At 50.9% G+C, this 25,521-nt stretch overlaps 1 protein-coding gene across 4 annotated transcripts in view; it reads left to right on the top strand.

Moving 5' to 3' along the window:
- Positions 1-25,521, top strand: part of LGR6 (leucine rich repeat containing G protein-coupled receptor 6) — a 203,159-nt gene that overhangs the window by 107,770 nt on the left and 69,868 nt on the right. For 3 of the 4 annotated variants that reach the window (XM_074936145.1, XM_074936144.1, XM_074936143.1), the window contains exons 4-5: positions 446-517; positions 24,692-24,907. In XM_074936145.1, coding sequence (XP_074792246.1) covers positions 446-517; positions 24,692-24,907 — 288 coding nt within the window. The remainder of the gene's footprint in view (positions 1-445; positions 518-24,691; positions 24,908-25,521) is intronic. The other variant, XM_074936146.1, reaches the window with a different exon arrangement.

The raw sequence follows: 25,521 nt of genomic DNA, 5'->3' as shown, positions 1-25,521 counted from the left end.
CCAGCTCCGGTAGACATCCATGTGGTAGCTCTGTCCGAGCTACCTGAAAGTAGCCGTGTGGCCGTGGCAGCTCAGGTGGCAGTCTGGGCTAGCCGCTCGGGTTCGTACCGAGGATCTCAGACGGGGCTGTTTTTGGGCCTCTGGCCACACCACCATGGCCGCAAATGCTGCTGAGCAGAGCTAGAGAGGGTATGTCTCGCTGAGCTGGGAATTACACCGCCCAGCCGCAGGGCAGACTCCGTGTTAGTGCTACTCTCTGCCGGGATTGCCAGTCACTTATTTGCAGCCTACAAGGCTGCGTTTCAGGAACCCTGTGCACCCCGAGCCTCCCTCCCATCCCCTCCCACATTGGAGAGAGCTTGAGGCTTTGTGTCTCCAAGCCCAGGGAGTGGGGGAAGCCTCCAGGGTGTTTGGTTTTTTAAAGCCTTTTCTTTTCTCATTATAGGATGTTGCAGAACAACCAGCTCAGCCGGATCCCCGCCGAGGCACTGAGGGATCTTCCAAACCTCCAGTCTCTGTAAGTCATTAAAGGATCCCCGCTGGGAGCTGTTGGCTTCTCAGCACCAGAGTCATTAGTTCCTCTGTCTCTTCTGCCTTGTCTTTCCCCTCGTGAGCTACCGTCCCTAGTCTTGTGGGGAGGGAGGGCACCTGTTGTGGTGGGACCACTGTCTTGTTAGGGTTGCTGGAATTAGACCTCCCCATGTGAGAAGGCCACCGCAGCTGGTGTAGGTTTCCAGGAGCCCTGGGAAAAGGCTCTCTACGAGGCAAGCTATACCCCTAGCCCTGCGGTTACAGTCTAGCCTGGAGCAGCACAGAGCCTAGCAGGTTTGAGTAGGGGACTGTGGGCTTGTCTACACCATGCAACTTTTAGCAACAGGGCTGCGTCGCGACAGCCTTGTCGCTAGAAGTCGGCGTGTGTAAACGCTCTTTGTCGGCACTTTGTCGTTGCTTTGGCCGACAAAATACTTCCACCCCTGCGAGCGGCATTCGGTTTGTCGGCAGGAGAGCGCTCCTGCGGACAAAGCCGTGTTCACACTGTCGCTTGCCACGGCAAAACTTTTGTCTTTGGGTGGGGTGGGGGCTTTGTAAAGCACCCGTGAAAGACAAAAGTTTTGTCGACAACTTGGCAGTGTAGACAAAGCCTCAGGCCTTGTTTGCATGCAACAGTTTAACTGCAGAGGTACAAACCCTGAGCCCTAGCGTGGCTGCACCTAAACTGGTATAAAAGTGCTTAATATCCAAATAGTGATTCCTCGACAGGAAGGGGAACAAGCCATACCAGTATAAGGCACCTTTATACCAGCATATCTGCAGCCAGACGTTCAGGGGTTGTCCTGGCCTCAGAGCCGGGACTGCAGGGTTCCATGCCTGGCTCTCCCATTGAGTTTAAGGCGTAACTGCTTTGACAGTTGGCCTCCTCTACACGAAAAAGGTAGGTTGACCCAGCTATGTCGCTCAGGGGTGTTAAGAATCCACAACCCACCCCCACCCCCAACCGGTGTAGTTAGGCTGACCTAACTCCCCGTGTAGACAGTGCTAGATCGATGGGAGAATTCTCCCATCTACCGCCTCTTAGGGAGGTGGATTAACAACAGCGACGGGAGAACGCCTCCCATCGGTGTAGGCAGTGTCTACACTGAAGCACTGCCGCTGTGCCACAGGAGCCTTTTAAGTGTAGACAAGCCCTTATTAGCGTGACCATGGATGGAGTAATTTCCAGGCATGTTTCACTGTGTAATAACATTCTGTTTTCACACACACACACACACACACACACACACACACACACACACACACACACACACACACACACACACACACACACACACACACCCTGCAAGGTTGGTGAAGAATCAGAGAGCTGAAATGTCAGGGTTCTTTTCCCCACACAAAAGTGCTTTAAATGAGGTCATTTTTAATGCTTCACGTTTTCCAGCGGGTTTGTGGCTGGTCTGTATGCATTCTCTGTATGGTTTAAAGCAGCCTGAGACTGTTAATTCTGCTGGAAGCGCTTTCAAAGTGTTTGTTGCTACCGGTAGTTGGTGCTGTCGCTGACTCTGCCCATGATCACCCCCTTCCTCCCTCTAGCTCTCCTTCCTTCCCCTCCTGCCTCCCCAGATCTGTCAAACGGGGGAAATGCTGCCCACCTGCTGGAGGAGCAGTGAGGCCTAGGTGCGAGGTGCGCCATGTGGTCTGTTCTACACCAATCCTACAGAAACAGCAAGATTAGGCTGTGCAGGGAGGGGCAGACCCTGTTGTTCTAGCCAAACCCCGTCTCATGCAGCATTTGCTACAGCAGCGCTCTGGGCCTGTCGCGGGCAGACCCCTGCTCAGCACCCCACTGCAGGCAGACATCTACCCGGAGGGGCAGTGCCGGGCAGCCAGCCAGCACAACGCCCCGCGCCTGGGCTTGCCAGCTCCCCTTTCTCCCAGCTCAGTGCGGAGCGCCCGGGTAGTGACCTGCTCTGCAGTGCATGTGGGAGCCGGCTGGTGTGATGTTCTGTCCCCCTCTGGTGGTGGCCAGGCCACACAGATGCCGAAGAGCCTGCCTGAGCTAAAAGAAAGTCTGCCTGTGCTTTTGGAGCCAGAGGTGCCAGGTTCAATCCCCATGGCTGAAAACCCACCCCGGTGTGACACGTGCAAAGGGTGCCGAGAGCGCCAGGAGGCTGGGCAGCACAGCAACCCAGGGACTTGGTTAAAGTTCGGGGGGTATGACCCGTCCCGTTTCTCCAGCACGGCAGGCTCAGACTGGGTCAGTACTAGGACAGGGTACTCCGGCGCTGCGGCATCCATCTATCTAGATTGCATCAAGAGAGAGTCACCATGAAGTTTGCTTTTCGATTCACCGAGCCCACCCTGCAGATCCAGCAGAGAGCAGAGTCTTGCGAGGCTGTTACCAGGCTGGCATGGGGAGCTTCTGTTTGTATATTCTTCTTCTTCTTCTTCTCAGATTTGCAGTGCTGTGGTCCCTAACATGACACTGAAAGCAGAGGTGCATTCGACCTGCACACAGGCAGGCAGTGGTGAGCCGGAGCTTCCCACGCGTGGGACCCCAGGCGGCACGGAAGGTATATTCCGGCTGCACACACCTGCAACGCTCTGAGCCCAGCAGATGGTGGCACAGGGCGAAGATGTGTTGCAGTTAGTTTTGTGGTGTGGGACTGACCTGCGCCCACATCAGGTTGCATCCAGGTTCCAGCTCAGCTCCGTAAAGCCACGAAGCTGGTGCTCAATCGCTGCGCCGATGCTTGGAGATCACCTTCAGAGTTCCCGGGGGGCTGGTGTGACTCCAGCAAAGCTGCTGGAGTTGCTCCCCTCTGACACCAGGGTCGTATTTGGCTCCATGGGATTCCCTGGGATTGGATTGGCCTGTGGGAGGCAAACACAATCTTGGAGGGCTATTCTGAAAGGTTTGGGGTCCTTCGGCCACTGAACCCACTTGGAGCCAGGATCAGAAAGACACTGACTCGCTGACACTGCTGTGTCTTTGCTCTTTACGCAGCAGTGATTGTCTGGAGCAATCACATGGGCCCAGTGGAGTCCAGATAATTGTGTTTCCTGACGATACACAACATGCCAGGCGTAGCTACCTACACAGGCGGCTGCTCCCGATGGCTTTTGGTAGCGTCAAAACACAGAACACTGTGAGCTCCACTGGAGGACTCTCAAAGTATTTAAAGGGACACTACCCTCCTCCTCTACACTATACTCATAAAGAAAAGCTCTCATCCTCTGTTTGTTCATGTGCAGCAATTTTCCTCTGAGAGCCAAGATTACTCCAGAAATACCCTTCTGCAGTGACCTCCCCATTCCACCTATTTCCGTCGGACGAGTGGCCATTCGGCTAAATTGGGTCTGATCTGAGAGAGATGAAAGGTTGTGGAGTAAACAGCGTTCCCCCGTAGCAAACTTCGTTGTGTTTTAAGGCAGATATAACGCTAAGCTGATTCGCTCCAGTTTCATTGGTGCTGCCAATACATCTTTGAATGCAAGTAACTGGCCCCTGGCCACGAGCCCCTGGGTTCTAGCCGTGTCTCCATAGAGACAGCCATTTCTGAAGAAGAGAAGGCAGCTCTGTATTAGAGATTTTTTTTCTCTTCGTAATTCAAGTATCTGTGAGTAATTTTCCACAAGTTTATGAGGCTCACATGTATTTATTACCGGCATAGTAACCAGATTGGAACATCCATATATCATTGCAGTGTGGCTTCCAAGCTTTACGAGTTGGGGTATGTGAGACGGGGCTTGTTCACCTTGCCCAGAGCTTCTGGTCTTTCCATTCAGAAATGGGAAAGGATTTTGTGGCTGTTCATCACCCTGAGTTCTGGGGCTTGCCTGGCACTTCGTGGGATATTAACTGACTGTTGGGCCGTCAGGGAACACACCATAAAACATCCTAAGCTGACAGGGCTTGCAGATTGGAGCAAACTTGAGTGTGTGGGGGGAGCATGGACAAAACCCGATTGTGTCCTGTTTGTTTTCTCGCCCTTGCAGCTCTATGTGTTAGAACAAATTTCTCTTGCAGTCCGGGCAGGCGGCTGCGTCCCTGACATCACTGGCTGTTGCCCCAGCAACTGTTATGAAGTCACAACGGAGTGACTCCGATGTGAGTTCAGAGCAGAGTCGGGTGCGGAGGGAGGAAACTCGCATGTAAACGTCCACAGGAGCCTCATCCAAAATGCTGGAGAGTGTTCGGGTTCGAGACAAGCCTGCCTCACAGTGGGTTTGATTTGCTTGGGTTTTTTGGGTGAAATCAGGATTTTGGCTTCTCATAACAGTACAAATATTATTTGTTGGGAAATTACTCAGGAACTGTCAAAGGGCCACCCTGCTGTGCTCCATTGGCTGGATGGTTGGATGCCCAATTGTCTGCCTGTGTTTGCTTTTTAGTTTGATTCATGCTCTGTGACCAGTCATCTAAGTCACGTGGTATTGTTTCTGCCCTCTGTTTGGATAGCTGGAACTGTTTAAACAGGAAAATAACAAGAAACAATTAGAGAAACTCTTGTTCATTCATAAATTCCCTTGTTCTCATTTCCTTGTGGGTTTTCGCTTGGAGGCCAGCTGCTCCCCGAACAAAAAGCCATGTTGCAAATACAAAGGGATGAACACAGGTGAACTGACCAGCCATGTGGCGTTCAAACAAATGCTCCTGAGTGCCCATTTGCGACATGTGCCCTTAGGACTCAGCACTGAATTGAACCGAATGGTCCCAACTAAGTTTGGAACCCCATTAAACGTAAGAACAGAGGGCATGGGGAGAAACAGACTGAATTTGGATTCAGGCGTGTTTTGGATTGAAAGCAGAGGGGGCCCTGTGCATGTGTAAACCCCGGTCGTCGGTGGGCGGGATTGAACCTGGGACAGCTGGAGCTTAGTGCATGAGCCTTTACCACATGAGCTAAAAGCCAGGCGGCTGTTAGCTAAGGCTGTAGAGCAAGCTCTCTCTCTAAGTAGTCTCAATGCCACAAGCTGGGACACAACACCACACCCAGGAGGTGTGTGGGTTACACATGCTGTACTGGGGGGACCACCATTGTCCTATTTCTTCCCTGGTCTTTTAGATGCACTCTTAATTTTTGGAGCACGACAGTTCTGATAAGGCAACTTAGCTCCCTCCTGCAAAACGTAGCGTGATCTCAGCCGGGAAAGCAACGCCGGCAGGATTTCCAGCCGGGCAAGGTGAATCTCAGTGCAATGGGCCGAAGCAACAGCGAGCAGTGCACCTCGGGGGTCTGCCGCGTGTCCCCAGCTCGCAGATGGTGTATGCGTCTGTAGCACTCTGCCTCCTGCCGAGAGCAGATTATTTTAGCAGAAGCGTGCCGCTAGTCCGAGGCCGTGGGGGGAGCTTGAGAAAATACCACCCCTTAAGTACCCCCAGGAGGATGCAGGAGGAAGGTAGCAGCCAAAGCAGTGAAGACGAAGGGGTAAGAAGTGGCCCCCAACCTACATTAACCTTCTCACGCTCTATTCCAGCTCCTCAGCATGGAGGTTACCCCATCTTCGACTGCCTGCACCTGCCTCATGGGTGTTGGTAGGCGTGTGGGGGAGGTGTCTGGCTCCCCTAGACTTCACCCCTGTGGTCAGGCTGGAGGCTGGGACCCCGCTCCAGCAACTGCACGGGGTTTATTCATTGTGCATCGCTCAGCTGTGGTTGCATGTGAATTAGGAGTGTACAATCCATGACCGACCCCTGCTGGGCGTTTCCTTGCAGCAGGCGTTAATACGCTTGATCCTGTCTATGCCATGGGGACAAGCTGGCCTAAGGGAGCAGGTGTCATAACCAGTGCCAGAGATGGAGACGCAGCTTTTCCTCCTGCCCGCAGCCGCCCTGCACTGGTGCTGCTGCGGCTGCTTGCTGCCCACCCCATGCTATGCTCCTGCAACGTTGTTCACCTGCTGACCCGACTTTCTCTGTCCTTCCCCTGCTGGGTCCCTGGTCCTCCCCTCCCGCTGCCCTAGGCCCCTGCTGAATTTAGACTCACCTGTTTGAAATTTCTGGGTGGGGGGGGGTAGTTTTAAAGCTGCCTCCTGCAGGAGGAAATGCACCTTGTTCCCCCCACCTCATCTGCCCCTCCCATCCCACCAGCACCATATCCCCCCTCGTTCTGAGATCTGTGGCACACACCTGGTTGCAAGTTCAATCACTCTGCAGCCAGAGGCGCTCTGTTTTAGAATCACCTCCATCATCTACTGCTGCGGGGAGCAGGAACCCTACAGAGCTCTGGGGAGCTGTCAGCAAAGAGTAGCCAGGCAAATGGAAGGAGGAATTTGGATTTAAAAAGAAATGAAAACCCAGAGCCCTATAAAACGGCCCAATTGCCTGCTCCGGAGGGGCTGCTTCTCACAGGGGCTTGCTCTGCCTTTTGTGTCCATTCTGAAGCGCAACAGGAGAGATTAGAGAGAAGAGCACGTACACGTGATGGCAACGTCTGGTCAAAGCAGACCGGGTGCCAGCCTCTTATGTAATGTTCCAGTCCCGTTGAGCTCTCCTGGCAGGGTGTCTGGTTACCAGCGGTTTATAGGTGCGGTAGCAGAATGCCATGTGTACTCTGAACAGTCGTGTGTCAGTCTAATTAACGACTCTGCGGTTTGCGAGCTCTTACCTAAAGCAGATGGGCATTGCGTCTGTTCCTCTGCCAGATGAAAGGAATCCAAGGAGTTTCAAAGCAAGCAGGTGCTATAAATTATAATTACTGGGCTTGCAGAAGGAGAGCGAGGGAAAGAGGGAAAGGAGCCATGGTGGATTAAAAGATCAAGAGAAACTCTTGGTTTTTCTCCCGCAAACGATGGTCAAAAGAGACGGGAATGGCTGGGCCTTTCGTTAGGTTCTCTGCAGAGCGGTACTGGGGAATGGCGCTTAGAAGGCAGCAGGCTGATTCTACAGTGGGAGTTGGCTCAGGTAGTTTTGTGGCAATTACAGCTGCCAGGGAGGGTCTCAGTGCTCCTCCAGCACCGGCTGCTATTCAGTAATCTCCAGGGAGTCGCAGCCGGTTTCCTTGTCTGGTTTTGAGTCCACACGCTCCTGGAAGTGCCATTGTGGAAGGCTCCCCCAAAGTAGCTGCTGTCGTTCAGCCTTGCCATGGCGGACCACGGCCCTCTCCATGGCAGGACCTAACAGCCATGCGGAGCTCTGTCCAGCCAGAGCAGGTCGTGGCACGCACCTCACTAGGTCGACACCGTCACAGATTGAACAAGGAGGGGAGAAGGGGCTATTTTAATCCCTGAATCCTTTTGGGTTGGAAGAGATTTCAAGCGTGCCCTCTCCTGGCACGACTGGTGTCACGATCCCTCTGCTACACAGGCAATGCAGTCTAATGGCGAGGGAGCCGGGGACTCAGAAGCAAGACCCCTGGGAGCTACTTTTCCCCCAGGCAGGGTATAAGGAATTCCCATTCAAGTCAGTCAGTGGTCCTCATGCAGCCCCAATCGCCTTAGCATCTCGTAACACCACTGTTACGTCCTGCGACTGGGGAACAGATACAGAGAGACAAAGTGACTTGCCAAGGGAACTGGTGGCAGAGCTGGGATTTGAACCTAGGTCTTCTAGGTGCTAGTGTAACCCACACACCTCCTGGGTGGGGTGTGGTGTTCTGTCCCATCTAGTGGCACCGAGACCACTTAGAGAGAGAGAGAGAGATTAATGAGTCTGCTCCACAGCTTTAGCTAAGAGTCATATCATCCCGGTCAAAATACAAAAACACGCTGAGGTACACTTAGGAGGTGTTACACTAGGCCAGCATCTGAACCACCAGCCATCCTGGGCTTAGCTCTGCTGTTCACTCTGTGTGGGACCGTGGGCAAGTTCCCTCACCCCTCTGCTCCTCACGTACCCCTCCCTTTAAAACAGGGATAATCTCACACACGCGCGCACAGAGAGGGTGGGCATTTCATTACTTGTGTGTGACGTGCGTTGGGCGTCTCGGACGACAAGGCAAAGTCGTGTTGTTATCCCTGCTGCATAGCATCAGGCTTGACCGTGAACCTTTCCATCAAGGGCCCTTCCATACCCTCCCTTGGCTTCTTGTGCCATTGCTGGACTTGACAACATTTATCCTAGCACTACACCTGAATGTCTTTCCTCTTGACGTTACCAGATAGATCCCGCAGAGGGAAAGTGCCGCCACGTTAACAAAATTTGCCCACTGTGGCCGCCATCCAGCTTCCAACTGAAGTCACCGGAAAGGCTCCAGTTGTTTCAAGCCTCATAGTCCATCTCCTGCTTTGTTTCTACAGATGCTCAGAGCCTGCCTGGGGTTCTGAAAGCCCCTCCAGCCCTGCCCCGCGCCCACATCTGGGTTATTTAAAGTAACTCAGCTTTCCTTGCTGACCTCCCAGGGAAAATCATGTCTGCCGAAGGTGAAGAAGGTTACTATGGAAGGAGGAAGAAAGGGCAGTGGAGAAATCTTAGTGCAGGAAGGAATCACGCTATCCGTGCTGCCGGTTTTAGGGCTGGATATATGTCCCTGGAGTACAGGAGTGTGATAGGCTGGCTTGCCCTTTGCAGGGAGATGGGTCTCAGCCCCAGGTGGGGGAAATGAAGATCATGTGACCCAGTCAGGTCTCTACCTTATCTAGCCCAGAGGCTGCGGGACAAAGGGGAAGTGGTGGTGATGAATGGCCACAGAAAGGTTGTGAGGGGATGCTGAGAGCAGTAGCTCAGCTAGTACCTGGTCCCCAGAGGGCTGTGAGACCCTGCACTAAAGTGCTGAGTTTGCGGGCCACGGATGCCAGGTCTTAAAGGACGCAGTCCCAGGAGGAGGGCTGTGAAACTCTAAACTTAAGGGTGGGTGAAAGGGAGCTCACTTTGGGAGCTGGGCTATGTTAAATAAACTGGACCCCGGGAGCGGGGAGGAGGGAGCTTGTTTAAAGAATTTTGCAGCGAGTGGATTATTTTTGGAAACCTCCGAGAAACTGAGGCAGGGTGCTGCAGGGCCACCCCATGTCATGAGGGGGCAGGGTGGAGGCTGTGACTTCTGTAACAAGGTGCCTCCAAGTTCTTAATTGCTACCGGAGACACCCTTAGTCCTGATATCCTTAGCAGGAACCCTTTGGAACCTGATGGAATCACAATCAAGACTCTTCCAGCCCTGGCCCCTTAGGGGAGATAATTATTTTTATATATATGCTGGAGATTAACACGCAAGGAATGACTTCTAGGAATTTGCAGGTATGTAGGCTTTGATGTAGACAAAGGGGAAAACGCTCCCCCATCCGATCAAACTCTCACAAGCATATACATTTTTATGACAGATGGAAGGGGGAAAAAAATCATTTCGGAATTAGCATGGCCTGAAGAGTTCCTCTGAATTCTCCCCATTTTCATCTCTCACCTTTGACCTGTTGGGGTTTGACAGCTTGCCATTAAGGGCATTATTGTTCCTTATAAATCACATTTGATGGAATACGGATAAAAAGAAAATTCACTTCCACTGAATGTTTACAGGATAGAAAGCTGCGGAAGTAGAAGAGGCGTCTATAAAACAGGGATAATGTGACATCAATTTACAATCTGCTGGCGCAGAATTTATCTTGTGACAAGGCTAGCTCTGTATTATTAATGTGATTTATGGGCCATAAGGTGGGGTTATGGAGCACAGTATAAGGGGAGTTGAGAAGAAGCTATTAAGTAGCTGAGGAACTTGGAATCTTGAGGGACTCGGATTCAGACAAAGCAACCATGAGGACTTTCCTTCTGAGCTGCGTCCATTAGAGCAAGGGTCCTCAGGTTTTTCAGACGCATCTTAACAGAAATAATGCTTAGGTTGGAAAATGAAAGCACTCTGGCGGGTGGATCTCCTCCCTCCAAAAGACCCTTCTTCCACCAGTAGCTGCTTTGGGAAAAGACAGAAGAACTACCGTATATCATCTCTGAAGTCCTCTCCTGTCTCCAGTCCAGCAGCTGACTTTAGGGGAGAAGCATGACAGAGTTTGTGGGCTTAGTCTCCTCTCCTTACTTGCATGAGAATGTGTGTTTTCCATTGGGCATTTTCAGTGCATAATGGCACTTCTGTACCATAAAAGGACACAAAACCCGGGGCAAGCCAGTGGGCCGAGTTTAACCACAAGAGGTCAGCCTAGAGTCTGAAGAATCACTTGGAACAGGCATGGGGAGAGACCCTAGACCAAATGGCACCCCAGGTGAGGAGCATCTTCAGCGCCTCCCCCCTATTTGTTAAACTTTTGAATGCCTTATTTTTTATTGCATGTGTAGCCCATTTCACAACTTTGATACACAATTTGCATGCCTAATTTATCCCTGTCACATAAGACGATACATTTGCATGCTAGGATCTGTAAATTTGTATTTATTCATGCAACATATAAGCAAATAAAAAAAAATTCCTCTAAGCTTATAGAAACTTTTTAATTTTAAGAATAAGTGAAATGTTCTAACATCAAGACATTGAACTGTGCACCAACCTTGGGTGGACCAGTATTAAATAGTGTCACGGTAGGTAACAGCCTTAGAACGTTAACTCGAATCCTGTAGTTCAAACGGTCGCTTTTCTCACCTTTGGCCCTTGCAAACTGAAGCGCAGCGTCAGAGAGATCCAAAGACTGGCCCAATGGCATTTTCAAGCCGTAAAATAGCCAACGATCGCAGTCTCTCGTTGGCCATCGTCGACTGAAGATGTGTTTTAGTGAGCCTGAGCTTCGAAAAGCTGCACTCACCCACTCGCGACTCTGACCGGCAGGGTGAGCAGAATCTTCAAAGCTGCTCACACATCAGGAAAAGTGGCCTTCAGCTCTGCATAGTGACTGAACTGGAGAACCTGGAGTGGAGAGTGCTTCCCATATTGCACAATTTGACAGATGTTGTCCCATTCAACCTAGAGGGCTTTATCACTGATGTCCGAATATTCCCCATGTGTCAGCATCCGGTGAAGGTCCGTACAATTGTTCAAGAGTGTTTTCCTGTCCACCAGCAGCTTACTAAGGTCATACAACCCCCACCCCCCTGGGGTCTCCCTTTGTGGTGCTTCATTTGTCTGAACCTTTCTTCGATGGACGCTCGAGCAGCTTCAACTGCTCCTCCTGCCCTATAGCACATGACGGCCCTGCTGATCACAGGGTCTCTTACTGCTCCGTCACACTGATGCTCTGTAGTTGGAAGAGAACTGGTCACATTTTGTTCCCTGTAGCAGTCTGGGAGTCAGCGTGGGCTGAAGGAATGAACTCGCCAGCCACTGATCCACACGGCACTTTGAGAGCCATGCCATGTGCTGGGCAGACTGCGGAGTATAGTTGCAAATCAATATTCCAATGAACATTTTGCTTTTGCAAAGGTATCTTGCGGCAAAGCAGCGGCCTTTGCGCCGGCCCAGGGCCAGAGACTTGCAACCACTTTCAGTCCAGCGGTTGGTGCAGGAACTTTACACTAGCTGAGTTCCCATGGCTGGGGGAATCCCTAACTAGGCAGCTATGGCTACATTCTGGCCTCGTTGTGCTTCTCAGGAGGTGCAAAGGTGCTGGAACCAGGACAGGAAATCCTTCCCTAAGGGAAGTGACCCTGGTCACAGTGGGGGCCTGAAACAGAACCAAGAAGAAAACCCATATCTCCTGAGTGGACTACAAGACCACCCTTCCCCTTAGTTAAGTTTCAGCCATGTCCTTATCTCGTCCAGATACTAAGAAAACAAAGGCACTGCACCACCTGGGCCTGCTGAAAACAACACCTAGAACTGCTTCTCCTCAGAATCCCAAAAGCCCAAGGTGTGTCACTATCTCCCCACGGGGCCTAAGATGCACACTGGGCAGTGGGGGGATGACAGAACACAGCCTCCTGGAACCCCACAAGAGAGCAGTTACCCAGAACAGCCCTCTGGAACCCTCTAGAGTGGGTTCTTCTGCTGCAGCTGGGGCCCAAAATTTCTCAAGCGATGGTACGAAAGGCTCCTGACAGGAAGAAGTGAAACAGCATGGACCCTTGGCCTTTGCCCACCATCAGCCAGTGAATCTAGAGCCATCTTTGCCCTACACAGAGGTCAAATGTAAAAGTTAAAGGGATCTGGGAATCAAAGGATGTCATGTCACACCAAAGTTGTCTTAACAATCCTCCCCAAGAAGAGAAAATCACAGACTGAGCAATGGCCAGTGAGATTGTGTAAGAGCCTATAGGTCTAGAACCCAGGTCTGCAGAGCATCTAGGTAGCTAACTGCACCACGCTGCCTCCCAGCGGCCGTTGCAATTAGTTAGCACTCCATTGCCCGTCACTCTCTGTGTCCACAGACCGTGGGAAGTCCTGCCTCAAGGAGTCTGATAGGCAGCAGCCTCATGGCTCCTGATTGGCTCCCCACCCTCTATAAACCCAAGGGGCATTCCAGGAAATGTTTAAGCAACAGGAGGGGAGGGATAGCTCAGTGTTTTGAGCATTGGCCTGCTAAACCCAGGGTTGTGAGTTCAATCCTTGAGGGGGCCATTTAGGGATCTGGGGCAAAAATTGGGGATTGGTCCTGCTTTGAGCAGGGGGTTGGACTTGATGACCTCCTGAGGTCCCTTCCAGCCCTGATATTCTATGATTCTATGAACAGTGTGGATTTGCTGTAGCTGTCACAACCATTCCTGCTCCTGGCTTGGACCTTGGCTTGATTTGGACTTTGCCTCTTGACCAGGAGCCTGGGGATGGCCAAGGACTCAAAGACTTAGGCATTCTTAGCTCCAGTTGGTGCTCACTCTGAATGACTGAGTGTCAATGATGTGAAAGTTCTTGGGAAGCAAACTTCAAAGTAGCTCATGTAAATTTTTATGGAAACCAAATTTTGCATTTGTATGCACGTGCAATTATTTATGCTGTGAAGTTCTCCCATGCTCCTCCAGTCTGAGAAGAGAAACAATACACACGACTTAGCTGCCTAACTCAGCTCAGCTGCTTACAGAGACTAGTACACAGTCAAGACACAGAATTTTTAAAGAGGTGCAAGAAAAGTTGGTAAATTTTTCAAAATAAATAAATTGGTGTAAGTCACACATGTCCTGCAAGCAGAAATGGAGGCTCTATTTACTGAATGCGTTGGACCACATGCTCAGCTGGGGTAGATCCACTAAAGTCAACAGAGATATGTCCGTTTACATCGGATGAAGATCTGGCCCAGAATGTGTACAGAATTTTTCACTTATCTTGAACTAACAATCTCAAATTATGGTATCACCCAGGTGATACGTGCACTGCCCCGTTCATCTTTAACGCTCCCTTTAAGTGCTTGAGTCATTTCCTCTCTTCTAATTTCCCTGTTCTCATGAGCTTGTGATTATCTTGCTGGTGGTGCACTGCATGAAGGAGCCTGCAGAAAAATTAAGTGCGAATTCCTAAAACTAAAGAGCAGGGGTGGATGGAAAATATGATGCTGGGGTATGTGCTACCTGTCATCCCCAACTCAACTTCTTTGGGATTCACCATCAGTGCTCCCAAGCCTACTGGATTCTACAGGATGCCGCATGTTTTGGCTTAATTCGGCGGTTTCTGCATTGCCAAGTTAGATGTTGTTCCAGGGACGCGACAGAAAGAGACAAACCCCCCCCCCCCCCCCCCCCCACATGCACACAAAAGACCTGCTGTAATCTTACAAAGGTGTACCTAAGCTGGAAGCCAGGAAATCTGACCCCACTAGAGTCAATTGGTGTTTTTCTATTGCTTTCGTTCGGGCCATGACTTCAGTCCCTGAGTCCCGGTGTCCCCTCATCTTCCATTGCAGGGCTGCTGTTTCCTTCCAATATAAGCAGCCTGGTGGCATGTTAAAGACTCAGCTTCATGTTGCTTCTCAGCTGGACCATGGCAGGAGGCAAGCACCGTAGCACCTGTCTGCAAGCACCGAAGCTCAAAGACCCATAGCTCAGATTGTAATCTCTTCCAGAAGAGGCCCATATCTTCTTGCCTGTTTGCATTGGGCCTAGATCACTGTAGGCTCTAAATAAATAATCACACACACACACTCTCTAGAGTGTGAGCCATGGGATAACTCCCTATATGTTTTCCATTGACCTTTATTAAGGGGACTCGTGACCCTTAACTCTCTCACTTATGCACATGAGTATCCAGGACTTGTTACAGTTCCCCTGGTGACTGAGAAGATTAATGATGGGTCCCAGATGTTACATACGGTAGATGTGTCAGTGCAACAGGGAAGATGGGTCCCAGATGTTACATACAGTAGATGTGTCAGCACTCCAACACACCTGATGAGCTACAGTGAGGATCCATCTAAAATGGGCTGAGAATGGCAAGTATAAAACTAATGATCTATAATCACAGAATCCTAGAATCTCAGGGTTGGAAGGGACCTCAGCAGGTCATCTAGTCCCACCCCCTGCTCAAAGCAGGACCAACCCCAACTAAATCATCCCAGCCAGGGCTTTGTCAAGCCGGGCCTTAGAGGTTTTTAGGAAGGAGATTCCACCATCTGCCTAGGGAACCCATTCCAGTGCTTCACCACCCTCCTAGTGAAAAAGTTTTTCCTACTATACAACCTAAATCTTTTTTGTTGCCCTCCGCTGGACTCTCTCCAATTTTTCCACATCCTTCTTTTAGTGTTGGGTCCAAAATTGGACACAGTACTCCAGATGAGGCCTCACCAATGCTGAATAGAGGGGAATGATCACGTCGCTCAATCTGCTAGCAATGCCCCTACTTATATAGCCCAAAATGCCGTTAGCCTTCTTGGCAACAAGGGCACACTGTTGACTCGTATCCAGCTTCTTGTCCACTGTAACCCCTAGGTCCTTTTCTGCAGAACTGCTGCCTAGCCACTCGGTCCCTAGTCTGTAGCAGTGCACGGGATTCTTCCGTCCTAAGTGCAGGACTCTGCACTTGTCCTTGTTGAAGGACAAGTGTCATATCTAGGCAGCCCTCACTGTGGTAGTTGGGCACCAAGAGAGGAACCTAGATAGACAATAGGGTCTGATTCTGGTCTTCCTTGATACCTGTGTCACTCCACTGACTTCAGAAAGTTCCTCCTGATTGATGCTGGGGTAAGTGAGAGCTGGATCAAACCTGGGGATAGAGGATGGGTATCAGAAGGATTATGTTGCCTCCCAGTGCAGAATGTTGGGCTTCACTCATTGCTCCCGTAGGAAAACCAGGTTGTTTTTATTTTTTCCTAATGACTCCCGTAAGCAAAGTGTTCAGAGAAACAGGACAATACCCAATCAGTCATTCTGAGAGCCTCTAGGAACCAACAAGTCATGCTCCTAGCTATGTCTCTTTCCTCTATCGATGGTACTGACCTGGCTCCCTCACCTGAGTATCTGAGCACCTCACACTTGTATTGATCCTCCTACACTCTTGGGAAGTAGGATAGTGCTCTTATCCCCATTGTCCACAGCAGGAATGGAAGCACAGAGAGGCTAGGTGACTTGCCCAAGGTCACACAGGGAGCCAGTGGAAGAGCAGGGACTTGACCCCAAGCCTTAGCCTAGTGTCCTAAGTACTGGACTATTCTTCCTCATGCATGTCAGTGTTACATAGATAGGTTGGCCCAGGTCCTCAGGTCTAGTGCAGCAGCTTTTCATTGCACCACAAGTAGATTATGGTGACCAAGGGAGGGTTGCCCCAGATGTAAGGGGTGTGACTAGGAAGTCCCTGCATCCCATGGGGCTAGTGGCAGCAAGCACAACTTAGAACAGCCTGCAAGCTGCTTGCAGAAGGACTGTCCTGACCTGGCCCTGCCCGGCCCAGCCCAGAGTAGGCTCAGGCTGGGGGTATAGGCCATCTTTGCATGCCCTGTCCAGAAGTGGGCTGTGCCCTGCTCTGCCATAGCCATATGAGAAATGACCCACTGCACGGTGCCTTGTGAGGGCCCAGGCTGATGGCCCGGGGCTCTTCGCAGTTACTGCTGCACAAATCAGAAGCTCCATCGCTGGAGACAATGGAGCGAGCGGGCTGTGAGCAGGGAGCGAGGCCACGCGCCATCCCAGAGTGCAGGGGTAAAGGCTGGCTCCTCCACGCCTGGACGGGTTTCACGTCTAGAGCAGCTTTTCTACACTGTACGCGTTGGGGGCAGGGTTGTCTTTATCACAGGTTTGGGCAGCGCCCAGTGCACTGACGCCACAGTGGTGAGCACGGTATCAGAACCTATATAGAACAAGGGCCTTGATCCTGGCGGGGACCTCTGGGCGTTCTTTGGTGACAGACTGAGCCGGTCATAAGAGGGGCAGCTGGGCCAGATGCCCGGATTCCCAGAACCTCCATTAGCCGATCAACCACTTCTGTTCCTTTTAGGATCCTGTACGGGGAGCTGGCTAGAGGAGGGCCTGGTTAGGATCTCAGGGAAAGGCATCCAGAGGCCCCTGGCTCACTGACAGTGACCTAACGCTACAGCGGGGGCTCCAGGCCAGCTGGTGCAGCGGCTCCTCTTGAGCTCGGATCCCTCGGCGGGTGTGACTTGGTCGCTGTGTCGCCCATCCCTGTCCCTTCTGAAAGGAGGGGGGAGCAGCTGGCTCTGGGGGCTGGTCCTGGACTGGGCAATCTTGCGTCTGTGGTGTGAGTTCAGCGGTGCTCAGTAGTGGCCAAAGGCTGCTACCATCTCAGGGCAGGTAAGCAGCCAGCCCCCTCTCCCCAAGGTTCCTCCTTGCCGCCCTCCAGCCTTCTGTCACCTGTCCCCTGTCTCTGTTTCCCATCCCCAAGGCCTCCCCCCATTAGCCTCTGTAAGGTCTCCCCCTTCTAAGGCTCCTCCAAGAGCCTCCTCCTCCCTGGTCCCAATCCCCTTTCCCAAGGGCCTTCCTCCTCCCAGGCACTCCCTGTCCAAACCCCACTCTCCCAGGCCTCCCCAGTCCCAGGGCCCCCAACCTCCATTTATCTGCCTCCTGGAGGCGGGGGTAGAAGGAGAAGTTTCTGCAGCTGGGTAGAGAGTGGCCCCTCCTGGCAAGAAGCTGCGCCTGCAGCCGTCGCCCGCTTGCCTTGGTCCATCTGGCTGGTCTGCGGGTGGCAGGGAGACCGAGCCGGCGCTAGGCAGAAGCAGACAAAGCAATTGCTTAGGGCCCCGAGCAACTCAAGGGGGGCCCTATTTGCTTTTTATTATGAGAACTTGCCTGTTTTAGTATGGGGGGGGGATATTCCTGCTTAGGGCCCCCAATGGCGCCGGCTCTGCGGGAAGAAGGTGAAAGCCACCTCACACCCTGCACTTCTGCACCCTCTAACAGCCCTCCCTCGGCCAAAAGCGGGAGCTCAACACACCATTGCCCCCTGGGGCAGACGTGCCACCGTGCTCCCCTGTAACTAGTGAGGGCTTTGCTGATGGCCCCTGTTGCTATGGTTATATTATTTGTATTACTGTAGCACTTAGGAGCCCCAGCCCTGGACCAGATGGCGCCAGGTGCTGTACATTATATAGCAGGTGTATTACGGTAGCACCTAGCAGCCCCAGCCATGGGCCAGGTCCCCATGGCACCAGGTGCTGTACAGACACAGAACAAAGAGATACCCCCTGTCCCAAAGAGCATCAACCTGAGTCACTTTGTCAGGGTGAAAGCCAGCACTCCCATCCAGCCGACCCCTGGACTTCAGTACTTCCAGGACCTTCATTCCAGCTTCAGCCCTCTCTGACGTGGGTTCCTCCCTGGTCTCCGTTAGCCTACGGAGGCAGAACTGGCCTAAGCACCTGTATCAGCCCATGGGAAAGGACCAGAGTCGAGAGTCTGCCTGTTTCCCCGGGCTGAAGGCACTCTGCTCTTGAGTCTGTGCTTGCACATTTATGCCTGATTCTCCGAGTTGCTGAGCACCCCCAGCTCCCCTTCCTAAGCCAAGGCTATGTCTACACTAGGAAAAAAAGTGTTTATTATGGTAGCACCTAGGAAGCCGGTCATGGCACACGACCCCATTGTGCTAGGCGCTGTACAACCACTGAACAGAGATGGACTCGGCCCCAACAAGCTTACAGTCTAACGCGTGTGCACTAGTGTGTTAAAATCCTAGTGTAGACAGGGCACGTTGTCATTTTCACACGTTAGCTGGGGAGCCTAGGGTTTACCTCAACCTGCTAATGTGTTAAAACAACAACTTGCCTTGTCTGCTGTGGGATTTTAACACGTGTTATGAACACACCCTTCTCCTCGTGGAGACAAGGCGCTGGAGGGTGTCAGTGTCCAGGGCTTTCAGTTCAGCACATTCCATGAGCACTGCAAGCCTCTGCTCCCCCACCGCCACTCCAACACCACAACTCAGTTTGACATTTAACGATGGTCAAATATTGCCACGCCCAGTGTGGGCATTTGTCAGTAGCTCACTTTCCTTCCTATCACAGGGAAGTGCTCCTCTCTCCTTGTCCGACTAACTCAGGTGTTTGACAAATGCTGCAGTTCCCTGCAGAAACTCGGGGATCCAGGCACTTCTTTGATCCCCCTCCTGAGTCACTCCTCCCGGTGTCTGGCTGTCTCCTGAGGCTTTGACAAGGGAGCATCTCCTTGTGCCAGGCTGCTTGCTGTGCTGAGCAGTAAGTGTGAAGCCAAAGATCCCCCGGGGAAGGACTTGATTGCAGGGTTCCGTGCGAGGAAAGTTCCTTAGCCTGTCAGCAGTCTTTTCACTGTGCTGCAATCCCAACTTGTATCATGGTTGCACAATTCCGACCGGAGGGTTTTTGGAGGTGGCTGTGGCTGGGATAACAAGGCCCTTTTGTTTCCACCAAGGGCACCGAGTGTGGAGTTTAAGCCCAGGGTTGATTTCACTTCCTGAGCATCCTTCCGCGGAGGATTTCCCTGAGCCGTCTGTGCCAAGAGCAGCGTTGATTGCAGTTCAAACAGAGCCCAACAATCTTTTCCACTGGGTCTTGTTCAGCGGCTAATGGATAGAGAATGTGTTTGTGACTGGGGCTCGCAGGCCTTGCCTGGGGGTTTGCAAGAGCTGATTGGAAACTGGAAGCAGGACGAGGGGCCTCTTGCAGGTCTGATTTGTGGGCTGGCAAAGCTCCTGGGGCAGAGACTGAGCTGAGCCCCTGGAGAATTCTGGGACAAGCCTGAAAGACAGGTTTTCCCCTTTCCCCAAAATACGCCCAGTTTTGCTCCACTGCGATTACTGCCCCAAGCAGGCATCAGGAATTCCCAGGAAGTCTGTGGTGGGACAGGGACTCAGACCTGGGTCTCCCAAGTCCCAGGTTAGCGCCCTGACCAGTGGGCCCTCCTCCAACCCATTCTGCTGGAGGCCCTTGAAGAATAATACCTGCCCTTCATACTCAGACAGGTGTGTAAGGTATCCGAAGCCAACCAAGAGGCCAATCCGAAGCCAATCACAATGACTATGTGACCTGGACTCTCACTGGGCTGGCCCGTTGGAGCTTCAGTGTTTGCAGCTCTCCAGAAAGGATTGGGTGTTTGCATGCGCACCACCGTCAGGAGCTGGTTTGCAGACGCATGTGGCCGGGCTGGAGCCCACGCTGGAGCGGAGTACCTCTGAGCTGGGTGTCTTGCTCTGCCCTGGACCCATGGCCCAGGGTCCTCAATTCATTCATTATTTGCTAAGTCGTCCTCATTTCCAAGCTCCCACTGAAGCCAACAGGCCAGGTCTTGACTCAAGCAAAGCATCCAGGAGCTTTGCCTGAGCAAAGCGCTGAGGCTTTGGGTCCTAGACATTACTAAGTTATCAGAAAGGTTTCTCTGCAGTGACATCACCTCCTTCTCTCACCACAGGGAACTTTTTTCCTATTATGAGAGAGTGGGTAACTGAACTGAGCCTGTCAAGATAAACTCAGATAGGACTAGAGACAATTGCCTTTGAGGCAGCAATTAAGACGTTTCTGGTGAGATCAGCTCCGCTCAAGCTGGAGCAGATATGCACGCGGGTGCAAAGAGACAGCTTCATCACTTGACCTAGTTCCTTGCCAGGAAGTGCGGTCTCAGATGGGAGCAGGGAGGCTCCCATGCCCTGCCTATGCCATTCCCGGATCCTCAAACATAGTAAGGGCAGCAGTACAGAGTTCTCCCTGGGCACTGCCACTTTCCTTTCAGCCTCTCTGCTGGGCCAATGCCAGCCTTGCAAGAGAAAATGCAGCAGGCCTCCCCGGTTCTCGGTTAGGATCGAGCAGACAGGGCCCCAGCAAAAAAAATGCCCATGGTATTTTAGTGGCTTTCTCATTTTCCATAGATCAGAGGCAGTTTAATGTTCTCCATGCACCTAAACAGTCGGTGACCCTGCATTCTGTCTGTGAGACGCTGCAGGCAGATTTACACGCTGTTGTTAAATCTGCCTGTATCCTGCAGCGAGATATGAACTGGGGCAGACAGACAGCAACCCTGCCAGTGAGCTAACGGAGCGCCCCCCTGGCCTGCTCAGCTGGAGCGCTGAGAGGCTTTCATGTCCTGTGCAAACATCCGTTTGTTAGGGCGGGTTTCTGAAGCCATCCGAGTCTCTGTGGGCTTGTCTACGTGAGAAACTTGCAGCAGTTCAGCGGTTACGGCACTCGCCCGGAGGCAGAGGGAGAGAGAGAGAGACCCACAGGCAAGCTCCTGCTGTGTCACAGCCTTTTTGAGTGACCTTGGACGAGTCACTTAGTCTCCCAAGCTTGGACCTGCAGAAGGGGCTTAGGCGTTGTGACGAAAACCACAGGAACAATATTAAGTTCCACAAAACCAAGTTCGGCGCCAAGGCTCTCTATAGAATGAAGGTGTTGACGCTGGCACCTTAGAATGTAGTAAACAAAGCCGGGACACGTGGAATGGGAGCTAGCCAAGGGGGGTGCCAATGAGAGTGCTAGGCCCTCCCCTGCTCTGGGCTTGGTGCCGAAGTCCGGGCTGCAGGGGGGCACCTGTCTCTTCTTATGATTCATGCACTGGGGGAAGATAGGCGTTCAGGCCCAGCACACGACTTTGGCGGTCGATCTGCTACGGGTGCTCGGAGGCCCCCACGCAAAACAGCTGTGGGGGTGGGGGAGAAGAGGAGGGCCACCCTGATAACCTTCAGTGCAGGGGTTAGGGCACTCTCCCCTGGGAGGTGGCTGATCCCTGTTCAAACGCTTCCCCCTCCTCTGGCAGAGAGGGACTTGAACTGGGAGTCACCCAGGTCTCGGGTGCATACAATAATCTTCAGTCCAGTGTTATCAGGAAGGGGGTCCTCCTTCCCCTCCCATTTGGTGTGGAGTTAGGGCGGCCTCTGAACACACCTCCTGGATCGAGTCCCACACGTGACCTAGGCAGCCAAGCTCTTGTCTTCCCCGGTTTTGTGAACTGCCCTGGGGCTTAGGTGGGAGATAGCGCCCCAGCACCTAGACTGAGGTGCACTGCACGTGCGCAGAGGCAGAAACATAAGCACCGAGGCTACTTTTACTCCAAAAACAAAAGCACCAAGCAATCTGAGGTGTCTACAGGGCTAGGTAGCAGCCAGTGGGAGTTTTGTGGAGCACAATGGTGCCTAAAAATGGTACTGTGCCTCAGTTTCCCCCATACGATGGGGATAATAGCACTGCCCTACCTCCCAGCCATGTTGGGAGGACAAATACAGCGAAGATTGTGAGCTTCTCATACCCTATGGTGTTGGGAGCTACATGGGTGGATACGACAGAGAGGTTTAAAGTCAGACCTGGTCTGTATTAATATTGGTATAACAGGGCCATGCAGGTGGCCTGTCTACACTATGGACAGAGGTCTGATTGCAGCATTGCAGACATACCTGAGCTAGTTGTAATCTAGCTAGTGACTCTGCAGCAGCTTGGGCTTTAGCGTGGGCGGGCGACCTGAGCGCTCACGTGGCAAACCAGTGCTGCCACGGCTCTGCTGCTGTTGTTACCCGAGCTGGCTGGATTCCAGCTAGCTCGGGCATGCTGCGGTCACACTTCCAGTTGCAGTGTAGACACATCCTCTCACAGCCCCTGTGCAGAGGAGTAAAGGACAGCTGACCCGACCCCAAGCTCTGAGATGTAAGCGCTCTGCTATTATGAACAGCTCGGGGGATAGATGGCTCTGGTTCTGCTGCGTGAGTGATCTGCCTTACTTCTCCTTAATTGAGACAGAAATGTAGGCCCGTTTGCTAGCTCTGCCTGTATCAATTTAGTGCCTGTCTTCTACAGCAGGATAGCGTCTGCAGCTGTCTCACCACCATCCCTAGCTAGCAGCCAATCAGTGTTTTCCCTCAGTACCACCGAAAGGCAAAGGATGGTGAAATCCCCATGCACCGTGTTATCGTGCGTAAAACTGAGCTTAACTCTGCCAGCCAAGGCTCACGTACACAAGGACCATTCAGATTAAATTAGAAGTAGAGACTCCAATAGAAATCAGAGTCCTATCATGGCAGCAGCCATCTACACGCTGTAAGAGGCTGTCCCTGGCCTGAGGAGTTTACAAACTACGTAGTCAAATCAGGATTATCCTCCTCCTACAGAGGCACTGCCCCAGGTCACACAGGAAGTCTGTGACTCACTGAGGTGGTATTTGGAGCCAGATCTTCTGCGACTCAGCTCATTTCTTTAACCACAACACCATCCTTCTCTCAGCCACTTCCCCTTATGCTCTGGGGGATAGTCCACCCTCTGTGTCAGCTTCTTCCTTTGTTATGGCTTAAAGCTAGACGGGGGCAAAAAAATGTAAATTCTTTTTCCCTCGACATTTTGAAAAATGTATAGTCTTTTTAAACTTCCTGTGAAATGTCTTTTTCTATGAAAATGTAATGTGAAAACGATTAGCTTTTGAAAACCGTTTTCAATAAAGTGGTATGGTATGGGGTAAGAGAGATCTGGTTTCCAAAAAACCAAGCAATAATATTTATCTGACTGAAAATGAAAACATTTTACCAAAACAATTACAGTTCTTCGTTTCCATTGTTTAGCCCCGCCTCCCCCACCCCCCAAAAACCAGAAATTTTCAACAAAACCAGAATTTCCACCAAAGATTTTGTTTTGGTTAAAAAGCTATTAATTGTCCAAAAATGTTTTGATGAAAAATTTTGACCAGGTTTTCTTAAAACACAACCGTGGGCTTTAGTAAGTTTTGGTGTCCTGATCTCTTGAAGAAAAAACAATGTGCTAAACTTTCCCCTGAATTATATTCCATGTAACTGTGTTAACAGGGTATAAGCCAGGGCAGAAATTTGTCCATAGTCATTTATCATATAGGGTCCTAGGCAGCAAGACACATCAAACTATCCTGTTTATTTCTTATGGGTAAAAGAGTGAATCTCATTGCGGCTCCAGTGAACTTGGAGGATATCACTGATTTTTGGTAGATTTTGCTGTTGGTAGAGTTTGTTTGAAGAATTTTGATGGAACAGTTTTCTGTCAGAAAATGCAATTTTGTCAGAGTCTAAACATGTCACAGGAACATGTCAATTTCAACAAAATTTTTGACAGGAAAAAATTGAAACAAATCATTTTGATTTTCTCACTTTTCAACCAGGTTTGGTTTGACTTTATCATTTTGAGTCATTTCGTTTTGACTTTAATATCCAATTAAAATCTTAATTTTAATATTACATTATAGTTACAGATAATATTCCGTATAATCCATATGTTCCACATTTTATATTATGATGCTTTGACATTATCAAAATGAAATGTTTGCACCTTATTGAAATGAAACAGTTTGACATTACTGAAACAAAATCTTTGAATTGTTCTGAATGGAAATCTTTCAGAATTTTTGTTCCAGGGGAAATTTGGAACAAAACCAAATTTCAAAGGCGGAATTTCTCATGGAACAGAATTTCCAGTTTCTGACCAGCTCCAGTCATTGGGTTTTCATGACTGTAAAGAGTAGTTGGACTAAGACCTGAACTCCTGCAACCCAGAGAGCGTGTTCTGAGATACAGTCTGATGGATGCTCACCGTCGATGCTCCCTTCCTCTTTGTCTTTGGTTTCTAGGTCAGGCATTCATACCTAATCCAGGACCCCAGGAACTCAGGCATTCCTGGCTGGCGGCTGTTCGGCACGTCTATATGAAATAAGATGATGGGTCTTAGTCCAGTTACATTGTTAGAAACACCATCAGAACTGGCAGTTGGCAACCTTGGGAGGTTTGAATGGGCTACAGAAATGAACTACCCTCAAGGTCCCATAAGAGGTGCTGCCAGGTCACAGTTGCAGCACCTGTCCTGGGCACAGTTTGGAACATTGCACTATGGCTTCCCCTTGCTTTAATTGCTTTTTACAGACCAGCTCCATCTCCAGGGCTGTCAATTTCTCGAGTCAGCGGCAAGAAACCCACTTAACTAACAATACAAGCTCATCATGAAATGCTGGGTGAACCTGTTACTCATCCGCACTGTTTCTTTCCCCCAGACGCCTGGATGCAAACCTGATTTCCGTGGTGCCCAAGAAGAGCTTTGAGGGGCTGCCCTCCTTACGTCACTTGTGGCTGGATGATAATGCCCTGACAGAGATCCCTGTCCAAGCTCTCAACAACCTTCCAGCCCTGCAGGCCATGACGCTGGCTCTCAACCTGATCTGGCACATTCCTGACTACGCCTTCCAGAACCTCAGCAGCCTCATTGTACTGTAAGCTCTCGACATGCACTGTACATTTATACGCTGTTTATATTTGTGTGTGTGTGAGAATGAGCAATGCCACGCTCTAGTGGTCAGGCCAAGACGATCTGGATGTAAGACCTACTGTTGCGGCCACATAAAGGAGATCTCCTTTAGCTCAAATGATAGCAACCAGTGTTTTGAATCGAGCTGATTTTAAAAATGCTAATTATTTGTCCTATGAATTTTTTTAATTGCTTTTCTTTCTAAATTTTCCACAATTTTTTTTCTGTTTTTCCATGGAAAACCACGGATGTTTTCATGTTTTGAAAACTGGTTTGTGTAAAAATGTTCCCGTTTTGCAAACCGAAACCCCACATATTTTAATGAAAATGTGCACCAAAAAGTTTCTGGCTTTTCATTTAAAAAAAAAGTGGGAAATGTCTACCAAAGTTTCTGCAAAACTTTTTGGTTTTTTGTCCAGAAGTCCTTTTTTGTTGGAAAGAAACTTTGACCAAAAACTTTCCTAACCACTCTGGGTTTGGGAGGTAAAGTACAACAGTTCTGACCTCAGCACTGTGTGTGTGAGAGAGATAAAATGACCAGTGGCTATGGGCTACTATTCTTTGTAATAATTCTAAACC

Source organism: Natator depressus, chromosome 21 (assembly GCF_965152275.1).
Source record: "Natator depressus isolate rNatDep1 chromosome 21, rNatDep2.hap1, whole genome shotgun sequence".
Classification (NCBI taxonomy): Eukaryota; Metazoa; Chordata; order Testudines; family Cheloniidae; genus Natator; species Natator depressus.
The sequence above is the reverse complement of the archived record's forward strand: the minus strand, read 5'-3'. Positions and strand labels throughout refer to the sequence as shown.